At 31.4% G+C, this 14,462-nt stretch overlaps 3 protein-coding genes across 9 annotated transcripts in view; 1 reads left to right on the top strand and 2 right to left on the bottom strand.

The window, feature by feature from the left end:
- The first annotated feature begins 371 nt into the window (after nucleotides 1-371).
- Nucleotides 372-5,892, top strand: Egg (SET domain bifurcated histone lysine methyltransferase eggless). 2 transcript variants are annotated; one of them, XM_070312452.1, is made up of 14 exons: nucleotides 372-440; nucleotides 602-860; nucleotides 979-1,108; nucleotides 1,228-1,368; nucleotides 1,472-1,836; nucleotides 1,947-2,176; nucleotides 2,316-2,721; nucleotides 2,844-3,074; nucleotides 3,160-3,504; nucleotides 3,702-3,869; nucleotides 3,944-4,252; nucleotides 4,320-4,606; nucleotides 4,777-5,101; nucleotides 5,328-5,892. In XM_070312452.1, the coding sequence occupies exons 2-14, from the start codon at nucleotides 636-638 to the stop codon at nucleotides 5,532-5,534; spliced, it is 3,369 nt and encodes a 1,122-aa protein (XP_070168553.1). In that variant the 5' UTR covers nucleotides 372-440; nucleotides 602-635; the 3' UTR covers nucleotides 5,535-5,892. The 2 variants fall into 2 exon arrangements, with proteins under 2 accessions (XP_070168553.1, XP_070168555.1); XM_070312454.1 differs by lacking the exon at nucleotides 5,328-5,892 and having other exon boundaries at nucleotides 4,763-4,869.
- Nucleotides 5,893-6,128: 236 nt separating this feature from the next.
- On the bottom strand, nucleotides 6,129-8,257 carry LOC138942317 (myotrophin). 2 transcript variants are annotated; one of them, XR_011448288.1, is made up of 4 exons: nucleotides 7,989-8,257; nucleotides 7,370-7,480; nucleotides 6,775-7,108; nucleotides 6,140-6,356 (listed from the first exon to the last, which is right to left on the bottom strand). XR_011448288.1 is itself a non-coding variant. In XM_070312455.1 (3 exons), exons 1-3 carry the CDS (start codon nucleotides 8,055-8,057, stop codon nucleotides 6,932-6,934), a joined length of 357 nt encoding a protein of 118 aa, XP_070168556.1. In that variant the 5' UTR covers nucleotides 8,058-8,257; the 3' UTR covers nucleotides 6,129-6,931. The 2 variants fall into 2 exon arrangements, 1 of the variants encoding a protein (XP_070168556.1); XM_070312455.1 differs by having other exon boundaries at nucleotides 6,129-7,108.
- A 4,441-nt stretch (nucleotides 8,258-12,698) lies between these two features.
- Nucleotides 12,699-14,462, bottom strand: part of LOC138942271 (protein expanded) — a 59,923-nt gene continuing 58,159 nt past the window's right edge. For 4 of the 5 annotated variants that reach the window (XM_070312388.1, XM_070312387.1, XM_070312389.1 and 1 more), the window contains one exon: nucleotides 12,699-13,777. In XM_070312388.1, the coding sequence (XP_070168489.1) occupies nucleotides 13,286-13,777 (492 nt within the window). In that variant the 3' untranslated portion in view covers nucleotides 12,699-13,285. The remainder of the gene's footprint in view (nucleotides 13,778-14,462) is intronic. The other variant, XM_070312390.1, reaches the window with a different exon arrangement.

The raw sequence follows: 14,462 nt of genomic DNA, 5'->3' as shown, positions 1-14,462 counted from the left end.
TTATTTTTGTTCCTAGAAAATGCACTCTTCTATTGGATATCAAATATAGTCCCAATTTCATCAAATCCAATTAGATGAACCGACGGTTAAAATTAGCAGGGTGGCCAACAGAAAATAGAGGTGAAGAAAAACTAAGCATTCATATCATTTCAATTGAAACTCTGCTAATTTTAACCGTCGTTTCATCTTTATTATATACATACGACAAATGAAATACCGCCCTAAGTTAAACTACTCTAACTTGAGATTACGCGTCTATTGCTGTCAGTTGCGAAATTTGCGACACATTTTAGAGGTTATTACAGTAATTTGTTTTTCACGTGTTTACCCAAAAAATTTACACTTTCCTTTATTATTCTTTTTTTATTTGTAGATCTCAAATATGCAACTAATCTTTACATAAATAATTTATAAAGAAGATAAAGTTCTTTAAATTATAGGTAAGAGAGAATTATACCTGTTTACACAAGTATTTTTTTGCCATTTACATAAATATATTTTGTAAATAAGACATGTAAAAAAAATATACTTTATATCTAGAAATTTTTTTTTTTTTTTTTTTTTTTCGGAATTGATAAGCTGAATAATACTTTGTTTTCAGGAATTATATTAATTGGAAAACAATTATCAGAGAAATGACACAGGACATGGAAATCATTGAATTGATGTCAGATGAAGATGAGAATACAGAAAAATCTAAAGTTTGCAATAGTAATTGCATCAATTTTAAATGTCGTTCTGGATTAAATATGATAATAGCACCTTCTTTTGCCTGTGATTTTTATGGAGTCTCGATTGAAAAAAAGAAAAAACGTGTAATTTGTAAAGAATGTTTTGATGCCGCAATGCAACATCAGAGGGTAATTTTATAAAAATATTATTTTTTGAAAGAAATTAAATAATATAATATATTAAAAAATATGTTAGAAAAAGAGAGATGTTAATATATTATTATTTTTATTATAATTACATTTATAGCAACTGGTAAAAGCTCTTATAGAGAATAAATCACTATTAGATTGTCACTTTCCGGATCATACAATGGAAGTAGAAATTTCTGATAGCGATGATTCTGATGATGGCAAGAAAAAGGAATTGGATGATGATGGTATATTAAATTTTTAATATTTCATCTTAAAATCAAAAGAATCAAATAGAATCTAACTTCACAATTAACCAAACTAACAAAATGGAAATTATAACTTTTCTGTTTTTCTCTTTTTGAAGAATACATACCAGAAGATGTACTTTTAGATATTAAAGATAGATTAGACGATACATTATTACATATTTTCAAGAAGTATAATATAGAGCAGCAGACTAAAACTATGTATAACTATATGCAAAAGAAATGGCAAGATATACGTGGTAAGATATTGCGAAAAATGTAAACTTTTATATATCTCTTCTTTTATCTGAACAAGAAATTATTTAGATACGATTTATTTTATAACATATTATGCATTAACAGCAACAAATGAATCTCTTCATACTGAAATACGAGAAGTAATGCGTACTATGGATAAATTGCGTAATGAGTTATATGAGGATTTTAGGCCACAAATTAAGATGCTTGAAGAACTTCAAATAAACGACGGAGTTACGGAAAATGTCCATCCTCTTGTGGCAACGAAAAAAGTGACGCAAGTACGCATTCCACCTACCACATTACCACAAGATAATCAGCTGGAAGTTTTAGCAATTGAGTCATCAAACATCAAAAGAACAGTAATTCCTAAATTACCACCAACTGGTCTACTTATCAAATCACCTCCAAAAATAGACAGCATAGTTTATATTATGAAAAATCCAGTTACGCCATGGATTAAAGCAAAGGTTTGTACAATTTCCATTTTATAAAAAATATATTTTTTTCTTTCATCTCCACATCTCTACTAGATAAACAAGAAATTAAAGAAGATTATAATACAGGAATATTTTTACAGATTCAACTTATAATTTCGTCAAATCCATGGACTTATCGTGTAAAACTATTACAGAAGAAGTACAATGCAGCAGTCAAGACCATTTTCGGTAAGCAAGTAGCAGTAGCCGAACTGTGTCAAGTTATGATCCCGGTTGGAACGCGAGTTGTGGCTTTATTTCATGATATTACTTCTAGTAATTATTATAGTGGAATAATTGCCGAACCACCAAAATCTACAAATAAATATAGGTGAATATTGTTCAAAGGTTTCTTTAACAAATTTATCTACAAAGAATAAATGAGGATAGTTCTATGAATTTTGCAAGTTTTGCCATAAATTGTAATATTAAATTATATAAGATATTACATTAATTTTTTATTATTGTAGATATTTAGTGTTTTTCGACGACGGTTATGCTCAATATGTTACCCATAAAGATATTTTCCTGGTTTGGGAGATCTCATTGCGAATTTGGGAAGATGTTCCCAATGAATCGCGAGATTTTGTGAAAAAGTACCTGGAATCATATCCCGAAAGGCCAATGGTGAAACTGCAAACAGGTCAGATGGTCAAAACTGAGTGGAAAGGCAAGTGGTGGCTCGCAAGAGTCGTACAGGTCGACGCGAGTTTAGTGCAAATGCATTTTGATGCTGATAAGAGAACCGAATGGATTTACCGTGGATCAACTAGATTATACCCTTTATATCTCGAGATTCTGAAAGCCAATGCCAGGCAACAACTTCAACAATCTGGCAACGCGCACGCTCGACATCGTATTCCCGCCGTTTCTAATGTAAATGAGTAAAATTGTCCTCACTGTTAAAATATACGATAAGCATCAACGCGCGATATTCAAAATATTAAATTAAAAAGCTCATAGATATCATCTATTTACAAATTATATAATTTTTGCAGAAAAGTAATTTGCCTTATGTTGAATACACATCTAACGTGGAAGAAGATGTGTCACAAAATGCACAAGCAGAAAAAGCAACAATTGCTACAAGTATAGCATCCAGTACATCGTCCACTGTACCACAACAATCGCGTGCTGTAGCTAAAAAAAGTACTGCTAAAAGGCAAAATAATCTAGATAGTACAACATATAATTCTATGATAGAAACTAAACCATCGCATAGTATTGTTGTAAGTAAATAATAATTAATATAATCTAATTTCTTTCGTTTGTGGGACATGTGCTATGTATATTAATGTGCTATGTTTTGTCTAGTTTTACCATATGCAAAGGAAATATGAACCAAAGAAATATGTTTCTCACAAATGTGGATCAAAATGTATCAAAAATATCAAAGTTTCACATGACGATCTCAAAGGACTTTCTCCGCTCTCTGTTCCTCTGTTATGTGGCTGGCATCGTCAGCTTTGTAAATATTCTAAGGGCAAAAAAGTTATAATATATCAATCGCCATGCGGTATCAGGTTGCGAAATATGGAGGAACTGCATTGTTATCTTCGCATTACTGAGAGTACATTATCGGTTGATCTGTTCGATTTTGATTACTGGGTGCGCGCCTTCGCGGATTTTGTCGTGGAGAAGTGCTTCATCAACATCAAAGTAAGTCTCTTGCATTAAAATGTAAAAATTTATTTAAAATATTCATAGAGATATGAAAAACTATGAATATTTCAGAAATGTATATTAGAATATACTAGTATATTATATATATAATTTATTAAAATTATATCAATTTGATGAAATTATATTAAAATAATATTAAAATATGAATAACATTGTAATTTTATATTTAAAAGGATCTGAGTTATGGCGTGGAAAATGTACCGATACCATGCGTGAACGAGTTGGATCACACTCAACCGGATACTATAAGATACACCACAGATCGAGAGCCAACGGAAGGCGTTAATTTAAATTTGGATCCTTCATTTTTATGCAGCTGCGATTGCGAGGACGATTGTCAAGTATGAAACTATAAATTACTTGGATATAATGTAAATTTATGTTACTTTATTCTATTTATAATTCGTAACGATAGGATAAAACAAAATGTCAATGCTGGCAATTAACCATACAAGGAGCAACTCTGGGAGGAAAAATGCCAAATACTGACGTTGGTTACATTTATAAACGTTTGCCCGAACCAGTAACCACGGGAATTTACGAATGTAATTCGAGATGCAAGTGTTCGGTGAAAACGTGTCTCAACAGGATAGTACAGCATCCTCTAGGCTTAAGGCTACAAGTGTTCAAAACGGGACCACGTGGTTGGGGCATAAGATGCCTCAATGACATCCCTCATGGCGCTTTTATCTGCATATATGCAGGGAGGCTACTCACTGAACAGGTATGAATAATTAGAATTAATCGAGATTTGCTTATCAATTTATTTCCTTATACATATTAATTTATAGGGCGCAAACGAGGGAGGCAAGAATTGTGGCGATGAGTATCTCGCAGAGTTAGATTATGTAGAAGTAGTAGAAGGTTTCAAGGACGGTTACGAGAGTGATGTTCTCGAACCAGAAATGCCACTATCAGCAGCAGAAGAGGATGATAAGAAAAAAGCTATCGATGTGAGCGATGAGGAAGATAATACGAAGGGAAATACAAATGACTCGGATGAAGATTTCAATATCGATAATTATGTGGCTGACAATAAAGATTTATTGGAAACAACTGCGGAATCTTCCTCTATCAGGTGTTTATTACATGTCTAATTCTATGAGCTTATAATTGATATATTTCTGCATTTCCTTATATATTGCTTATGTAAAATAACAATCTTAATTTTTGACGATTATATTATATTTTTCTATTCTGTGTAAATTGCTGGAAATGGAAAAAATTGCAAAAGGTTTGTTACGCCAGGAAACGCCTAAGAAAAAGGAAAAGAGAAGAAACAGACAATCAACCAGATGTGTCCGAAGAGAATAGTGAGGATGGAAGCATTACGAAAGGTTCGGAAAGTATGGCAAAATCATCTACCAATGAAATTCAGGAAATAATCAACATAAGTGATGATGATGAGAGCAGAAACGATGTAAGAAGGGAACCAAGTAGATTCGAACCGAGTATGGAGCCAAAACAAATAGAGAAATCAGCATTCAAATCTGTAAGAGATTATTTCGGCGAAGATGAAGCCGTTTATATCATGGATGCTAAAATGACTGGAAATATCGGTCGTTATTTGAATGTGAGTAAAAAAAATTTTCTATCGTATAATATTTAAAACAAAAAACTTTAACTTTAATTTTTCAAAACTTTGAAGAAATATTTCAATATCTATCAATCTATCTTAGTATTTAACCACGATTTAATATTTATGCTATATGAATTTTTGATAAATTTAAATTTTACTTATTTAAATTAAATTTTTAATAAAAAATGTAAGTTATTTTTATATCTAAACATTTCTTCAGCACTCCTGCGATCCAAACGTGTTTGTACAAAACGTTTTTGTCGATACGCACGATGTGCGTTTCCCGTGGGTGGCATTTTTCGCTTTACAATATATAAAAGCTGGACAAGAATTAACATGGAATTACAGTTACGATGTAGGAAGTATACCGGATAAAGTAATCATTTGTAAATGTGGTGCAGCAAATTGTCGAGGACGTCTTCTATAAACTTTGTATTGTGGTTCTTTGTAGAAATACGATTTGTCTCTTTTAACAAAATCTTCAATTGATTTTATATAATATAATACGAATATCATATTATACTGCCATTATTTATCTTTACTAAGAAAAATTTACAATGTAAAAATGTATAATAAGTAATAAGATACATCGTTTAAAAAATTTTGGGTCTGTTCTTTATAGTTGAACTGAACTGAACTGAACTGCTCTAGTTCAGAGTTTATCTTTTTTTCTCTCTGTTGAAAGGAAAAAGATAAATTCTGAACTAATGCAGAGTTCAGCTAGGCTATAAAAAAGAAACCCTTTATTCCATTTGTATAAAAATCTGTAATATATATCTGCTTGATTTTCCACATTACATTCACATTTATATTTACATTCACGACCAATCTACGTCCATATTTACCTCTATATCCACTTCGCATCCCGAAATTTGATTTTCTATGAATTATTATATTAATCAATATTTCATTGATCAAATAATTAAATATGATTTAATAATACAAAAAAAGTATATTCTTGCTATCTTTTTATTTGGAATATGAAGTTTAGAGTGATTTATGTAATTAGATATGAGAAACGAGATCAACGTGTTCATATAACAATGATGTATTTGCTTATTATTTTTGATTATTGTACATCCTTAGCATCCATTAGATACGTTACACACTTGTTAGCATTGCAAATGTATTATTTCTTTTTTTATCGCAATTTATACATATCTTGCTCAAAACTCAAGTCAACTCAACGCACAAGTATCTCAAAGGACAGTTTAGCACTTTGTTTCAGAGTATAAAGAATTCCACTGACCTAATTACGAAAATATTAGGCTTAAAATAGAGAATAAAATATTATAAACAATTGTGACAAAAATGTATAAAAAGATTTTCAGGAAAATTTTCTATAAATTAATAACAAACAATATGTACCATCTTATAGAATATATCAAAATACATTATATTTTATATTGGTATGTATTGTATATATGCACGTGTGTGTGTATGTGAGTGTGTGTGATTCTGAAGATTTAAACTAATTTTCTTAACTGATTGCAATTACATGCGCGAAATAATATCTTATTATTCTAAACCTGTAACTTATATAAATGTATTTAGAACCATGAAGAATTAATTATCACGAAAAGAATATAATTTCTTCATTGTATACTGTGTCGACATGCAGTATATTATATTATTATTATTATTATTATAAAACAGTATCCACGTACCTATGTTCATTTAATTTAGAGTGCTTAAATACGATATCCTAGTCATCATAGGCGAAAAATCAAAACAAAGCTGCGGTGGAATAGTCTCTCTCTCTATAAGGAGGAACATTAACATATTAAAATAACAAAATTATTCCGCGTTTTGTTTAGCTTTATGCTAGTGAAGTTTCAAAAGCTGTTTAATCTCGTCTTTCTCGGCCGCATCCAGATAACTTGTGCCGTCCGGCGTTAACCCGTCCGGTTTAGCGCCTTTCTCCAACAATAATTTTACACAGTTTGTATGTCCCTCCCAAATTGCTGCCAATAATGTTGTGATTCCATGCTTATCTGTAGCCTATAATAGATGGGATTATGATATAATTTTGCTGTATTTGGCAGTATACATTTTTAATTTTTACAGATAATAAATAAAAAAAGAATCACAATTATATCATGAAAATAATTATTTATAAGATAAAACAATTGTGGACACAAAATGTAAAACAATTACATCATGATATACAATTATTTAATTATAATATTATTTGTTGATGATTCAGTGGTTTTAATCGTTTTTTTTTTATTTTTAAGTGTCAATTTATTGAATATAACTTACATTGGCATTTGCTCCCTTCTCCAACAAATATCTGACGACTTCACTTTGACCATAATCTGCTGCATAATGTAATGGCGTTCTTCCATCAATCATTTGATTTACATCAATATTCTAAGAACAATAATAATAACAAGTGACAAAGCATTTCTTTTTAATTAGATCTAAATTAATATATACAGTTAGATGCTTTAATAAAAAATATTTTATTCAGATGATATTTTGAGGTCTGCTATAAGATAAATTGTTAATTCACCTTGTAACTTCCTTCTAAATATGATATATATAACAATTCTAAAATGTGCTGCTGTAGTAACATTTATTACAATTTTTAGATTGCTGTCTCATTTAGGATTAAGTTTCTGGGAAGTGATATGTGGACGTTTAAGATATGCAAAAGAGAAGAAAGATGAAGATTTGTTGGTGGTAGATAACTGAGGGGATGTGCCAATGTGTTATAATTGCTAACGTCTGCTCGTATATACTTGCTGGATCAAGATATGCAATTATTCTTCAATTGTTCGACGGCCTCTTTTGCGTACAGTTAATGATCTACCAAAATGTATCTACAGGATGCGCGAAATTTTTCGGAATTTAATTTTATATACGATGTCATATTTGCCTTGTTTTCGACGATATCTCGCACTTGCTCGAGATCGCCGTTCTTTATTCCCCAGACGAGTTCGCTCATTCTCGTCGTTGTCGTCGTCTCTTGCGGGTCTACACGACGAACAAACGTATGTATACACTGCGTATTTTTCCACTTTTTTTCCTCCGATTTCTTTTATCCGTTCCGTACCTCAATCATTCGCCTATAAAATTTGACGCAACTCTTTAAGCGACACCGACACCCGATACCGAGATCTCGTTGTCTGCGTGCTGACATTCGTACAGGCTACCAACTTATGAAAACTAAAGACCCTATGTAAGAAACTTGAATCAGTTTGCTTATTCTCAACGGAGAGAAACCTAAAAAACGCCACGCTTCTCTACGTCTCAACAAATATTTTCAATTTTTATAGATGCCATCTAATTATTTCTCTAATTTTATATATAAAATTAAATTAATTTATTAATAATTACAAATTTAGTATTATTATAAATTTAATATATGTATATGTAAGAAAAAATATACCTACATACATGACATACACACACGCATACGTAACGTATACACACGCATATGTAACGTAACACACGCATACATGATATACACACGCGATGGGTTAGGTTATATTTTCCGGAACCCACACAGAACAAAATATCGAATAGATATCTAGTGAATATCTACCCCAGACAGCACAAGGATGTCCTTAAGACGTCCAAAGGGCATCCAGGACATACATGTAGGATATCCTCAGGATATCCCATTGTAATCCTCAGATCTCCTTTGGATATCCTGAGAAAGAGTAAATGATAGCCGTATATTAACCCCTGGAGAATCCAGGGAGATCCTGCGGAACATCCTGAGGATTTTTATAGGATATGTTAGGGATATTTTTCGTATGTTTCAAGGAGCAAATTTTAAAATTTAAATATGAATTAAAATTATGTTTTGTTATTTAATGCCAATATTAAAAATCTAATATTAAAAATAGTTCACCGTTCTTTAATATTTGAGGCTTTCGTGCTGTACATGAATATTTTAGGTTTGGCTCCCGGGTTTGAGTTGTGTAATATTTTCTAAACAATCCAATATCTGAATTCCCTATGTTGGGATTGCATCAGAAATTGAACTGATAGAAAATAATTACATTTGTAATTTCCTGTCAATTGCTCTTTGCAAGCTTTATATAATTCTCATGACCAAATTTCAAATACGAGTTCGCGTGTCGCATAGCGGTAAACAAACGAACTAGCGGTTGAATACTATTGTTTGTAAAGTTTTTGGAAAGTTGCGAACAGTAACATTTCTCATGAAATATTAAATAAATAATAATTTTGGATATATGAAAATGTGCGCATCAAATTCAATTATTAATATTAAACGAAATTAATGTTAACAATTGCACATGTATATGTCCTCTAGAAATCCAAAAGACATCCAATATAATAGACAGGGCAGATATATCCTACAGACATCCAGGGGTTATCCAGTGGACATTTATAGGACATTAATACTTATTATAATACTTAAGATTTCTAAATTATATTAAATAGCCGACACAACTAAAAATAATTATGTATGCATATTAAATTTTTATAAATATATTTATAATAATATCTTAAAACATCCTACAAATGTCCTGAACCGTCCTGGACATATTCAGGATGATCCTGAGGATGTTTTGTGCTGTCTGGGACATATCTATTTTATGTCCATGTCTACTATAGATAACTAGTAGATATCTAATAGATGAATGTTTATATCTCTCAAATAACTAGCGAGGATATCTAATGGATAAGTGTACATATTATCCATATATGCATGCTACCAAAAAGCTACTAACGATATCCATTAGATATACACGTTTATCCATATATCTATGTCTATCAAGTAGCTAAGATATCAAGTAGCCAAAGATATCTACTAGATATATACGTGTTATCCATATATATCTATATGTTCATCAAGTAGCTATCGAACATATTCATTAGATATTTACATGTTATCCACATATCCATGTCCACCAAGAAGCTACCAAAGATATTTATTAGAGATTTATGTGTTCATTTACTTACCGCTATGCGGCGCATTATTCACTTTCTATACCCGTATTCAAGTTCTTATTATGAACGTATATAAACTCTGCACAATGCGGCTAATAATATTGTAATTATTTCTATCTGTTCAATTTCTGATACGATTCTCGTACCGGGAAATTGAGATATTGAACTGAATTTTAGAAAATCGGACATTTACCTGTCCGAATAAGTGAAAATCGTTTGTTATTATCTACTGAGAAATATAAAGTAGAAACTAACTTCCATACAAATAAAATCTTTAATTTTATAAATTAAATTATTTAAATTTATCTATAATATATATTACATTAATATGTATTATTATATATTATTACTATAATTGGTCTTAGTTTTGCTATCAAACAAATGTCAAAAAATGACATACTGTAAATGGGATCTATTGACGTCATATTCGGGTCTCATGAGATCTAACTTAGAACAATTAATTAATAATTTTTTGACCAAAATTTAACTAACATACAATGGATACCTACATAAATATCCCCAGATTGCCAAGAATGTTAAAATCACGTTTTGCCAAAGATTTGCGACAAGGTTTATTTTAACTTTGACAACAATTGTCTAGCAAACGTTTGTCTTGTTTTGGTTTGTCAAAAAGTTTTAAGCAAATTGACGGCAACATTTTTTGTCTCACGATGCTGTAAATAATAGAAAAAGGTTTGCTCCTAAATTTTACGCAAAGAAGAACATGTATGATACTATTCACGGTGTAACACAAACTTTACATCAATTAGTAGCAAATTTTATTATACACGCTATAATAGCAAATTTACGACAAGAACAGAGCAAACCTTATTATACACAATATGATAACATATTTACGAAAAGAACAGAACAAAGTATACTCTGGCACAACGAGATGCAAAATTCACGCAAATAACAGAGCAAGCCTTGCCATGCATGGCATGACAGCAAATTTACAACTTTACTTTGTTACAAACTTTACAAAAATATAGTATTCAGCCGATAGTTCGTTTGTTCATCGTTATGCGACGCGCTATATGCATCCATCTTGTATTTGATTTTTAGTCATGAGAAGTATATAAAGCTTGCAAAAAGCAACTGACAGAAGATTAAAAATATAATTATTTCTATCAGTTCAATTACTGATACAATCCAAAACATAGGGAATTAAGATACTGGACTGATTGTCTCTCTTAGATCGGACAGATAAATGTCTAAAAAAGTTTAAATCATCCGTTTATTGTTTACTTAAAATGTAATATATATATATATATATATATATATATATATATATATATATATATATATATATATAAAATTCATATATTCATTATATTATGAATTCATTTTCAATTATTTATATATTATCATTATCTCATAATTATAATAAATGCCACCTAAGACTCTTGTCTGCTCGGTCGCATATTCTTAAACGATGCGTCAGAAAACATGATGGATTGCTTCACAAAAAATATTCCTCTCTGCGAGATTTATCGTTCCTCAGAGTTTGTCGCAGAGTTTCTGAATCATCCTATACAGAGAATTATCACAAATTTGCTATTATGCCGTACACGGCAAGGTTTGCCCTATTCTTGTCACAAATTTGCTGTCATCCCGTGCACGGCAAGGTTTGCTCTATTCTTGCCACAAATTTGCTATCATCCCGTGCACAGCAAGGTTTGTCCTGTTCTTGCCACAAATTTGCTGTCATGCCGTGCACGGCAAGGTTTGCTCTATTCTTGCCACAAATTTGCTATCATCCCGTGCACAGCAAGGTTTGTCCTGTTCTTGCCACAAATTTGCTGTCATGCCGTGCACGGCAAGGTTTGCTCTATTATTTGCGTAAAATGTGCATCACACTATTGCGACAAGCCTTGCCAGCAAAAGCTAAGCTTATCCGGACACACCTTGTTACAATTTTGCTGTAAAGACATGCTCGGGTTTGCTGCAAACTTTGTGCAGAGTTTGCATCATTTTGCTTGCTGGGTCCACTGAATACTGATGTAAAGTGCTCAGTGGATATTAGCTTACATATCCTAAAGATAGTTATAAGATCTCATATTGCGGACATTTGGATATTTAAAGCATGTTTAATAGCTGTTTCCTACATGTTCATGGATATCCCTAATGCACATTGAGAACATCTAGTAGATATCTAATATACATTAATTTCTGTATGGGAAGTGAAGCCCCCTCGTAGGGGAGAGCGAAAACCACTGCGTCCACGCATATACTTTCCCATTCAAACAACAATTATGGAATGGACGTTTCGCGTTGTAAAGTATATGCGTGGACATAGTGGGTTGCGCCCTCACCCTGTACGGGGGGGGCTCCACTTCCGGAAGATGTAATCTAACCCAAACTTATTTTTAGTTTTAAAAGTAATGTTGAGTTGGGAAAAAAGAATTTTTTCGGGTGAGGATGCAGGGAGAAACACTCCGCTCCTCCCCCGCCCACGCATTCAATAAATAATATTTTTGAAGACATGAGTCAGAAATTCATGTAGTCGCATGTTGAAGGTTGTTAAAAAATTGCGAGAAATAGGTGAAACACATTATTGACAAAATATCCATGACCGTGTACCTATTTCGTAAATGTAAACAAACACTTTTTCGTCTGCTCTACAACAAATGCAACGTACACAAATTTCACTTTTCCTAATATTATTTTATAATATCTGAGAAAAACAATTAAAACTGTGAAACTTCAATTTATTATATCTCTTAAACCAATGCCGTCCCCCATTTATTTCTTGCGGGGAATTACTCAGAAAAACCTCCCCTACAATATATTAAGTAGCGATTAAATCGGAGATATGTTACCTTTTATATAGTTTTACCTAAGTCCTTAATGCCACAGTTTAATTATTTAAAATATTTTATATAAAAGAGCGTTTTTCTCGCGCAAAGATGTAATTTTTAACAATAAGCTCTATGAAAATAAAAAGTGTAGATGGTTGAAAAATTTTACGTTCATCAGTGATGAGCAATTTACACAATTTGAATTTTCTATCGCTTCAACCTTAAAAATTTTGTGAATGAAAAAAAATTACGGCGAACAGATAAAATGGCACTTTGAATCGAAGGAGCACGGTTTGTCGAGACGATATTTAATTTGTTGTACATTTTCTGTATGTTGTACTAGTTACGTTGACGAAACATAAACTGATATCGAGATTATGAAAAAAACATTTTTATTCTAAATTATAAAAAATTCTTTAAATAAGAAAAGAGACATCAAGAATGAGTGTTAAGAGTGAGATGTAAAGTCTTCCTTATTCGTTGAAATTCCTGTAGTGGAAATGTTGATCTTACAAGAATTTTTCTGTGCTCCAGAAGGATGCTTATGAGTGCTTGTTGAGGACTTCTTAGGTGGTTTCTGAATTTGTGTCGTTGACAATCCACTCACCGGATACCTGTTTTTGCTGGAAGTCGCTCCATTACTGCTCCGTATGCTATTTTTCATCGATGTTGCGATGGAAGTAGTTTCGCTAGGATGCTTTGGCAAGACAAAGGCTTTCGTCTGCTTCAGCAAGTATTGATCGTTGCATAGTGCGGAGATTAATGGTAAGTCTAAATTGCGACTTTTTTCGCGAAGCGTTCGAATATCTAGCATATCGTCGTTCTCATCACTATCATCCATGCCATTGCTAGATTTGCTAGGTTTATACATTTTCATGGCAATCAACGAAGGAGTTGTTGCCGAAGAAGCTGATGGTAATGGCTGATTTTTGTCAAGATTCTAGAAGAGATAATATATATTATAAATATCTATAAATTTTAAATATGTGAATGATCTTATATTTTTATATCGCATTATGGATAATCTGTATATAGCATTATGAAAAAAAATTTATTGTAACTCCAAATTATCGAAATTTAGAATAAATTAAAAAAAAAAGATAATTATTTTCCAATTAACATTAAACATTTGTTAGATTTTTGATATCATAAAGAGTCTCTACATACTAATTTTATTTCAAAATATTTACTTATATTGAAATATATATAAGAAAGAGAATTGTTTTAAAATCATAATACTTTATATATGTAAATTTCTATTTTCTATATTTTACTGTTAATAGCAAAGTTTTTAAAAAAAATTATATTAAAAAATATCTGTTAAAGATCAAAATTATATAAACGTATATTTTTAGTTCACAAGGATTGACAATTAAGTTCGTAGAAAATATTTATTACAATTACAGAACACACTTATTTATTATTTAATACACGGTCCCGTTTAAAATAGTCCCTTCCTAAAGCAATGCATTTGATCTAATGTTTTTTTTATTGCAGGAAGCAATCTTCAAAATCATTCTCCGTGAGGTTGTTTAGAGCACGCGTCATCCATTCCACCTCCGCTCGTAACCCCCGAGGATTCTTCATGTCTTTCTTGATTTTGAGGAATAGGAAAAAGTCAGGAG

Source organism: Polyergus mexicanus, unplaced genomic scaffold, assembly GCF_030449975.1.
Source record: "Polyergus mexicanus isolate NDT 795.1 unplaced genomic scaffold, iyPolMexi1.0 SCAF_22, whole genome shotgun sequence".
NCBI lineage: Eukaryota > Metazoa > Arthropoda > Insecta > Hymenoptera > Formicidae > Polyergus > Polyergus mexicanus.
Note: the sequence above shows the minus strand (reverse complement) of the source record. Positions and strands in the feature narration are given on the sequence as shown.

Excerpts from the sequence above, each read along its gene's own strand:
- Egg (XM_070312452.1), top strand. The coding sequence starts at position 636 with ATGACACAGGACATGGAAATCATTGAATTGATGTCAGATGAAGATGAG. Across the intron at positions 3,870-3,943 it reads ATTGCGAGGACGATTGTCAA|GATAAAACAAAATGTCAATG; the intron begins GTATGAAACTAT and ends TCGTAACGATAG. Across the intron at positions 5,102-5,327 it reads ATATCGGTCGTTATTTGAAT|CACTCCTGCGATCCAAACGT; the intron begins GTGAGTAAAAAA and ends ACATTTCTTCAG.
- LOC138942317 (XM_070312455.1), bottom strand. The coding sequence starts at position 8,057 with ATGAGCGAACTCGTCTGGGGAATAAAGAACGGCGATCTCGAGCAAGTG. Across the intron at positions 7,481-7,988 it reads GAGATATCGTCGAAAACAAG|AATATTGATGTAAATCAAAT; the intron begins GCAAATATGACA and ends TATTGTTCTTAG. Across the intron at positions 7,109-7,369 it reads AGAAGGGAGCAAATGCCAAT|GCTACAGATAAGCATGGAAT; the intron begins GTAAGTTATATT and ends CATCTATTATAG.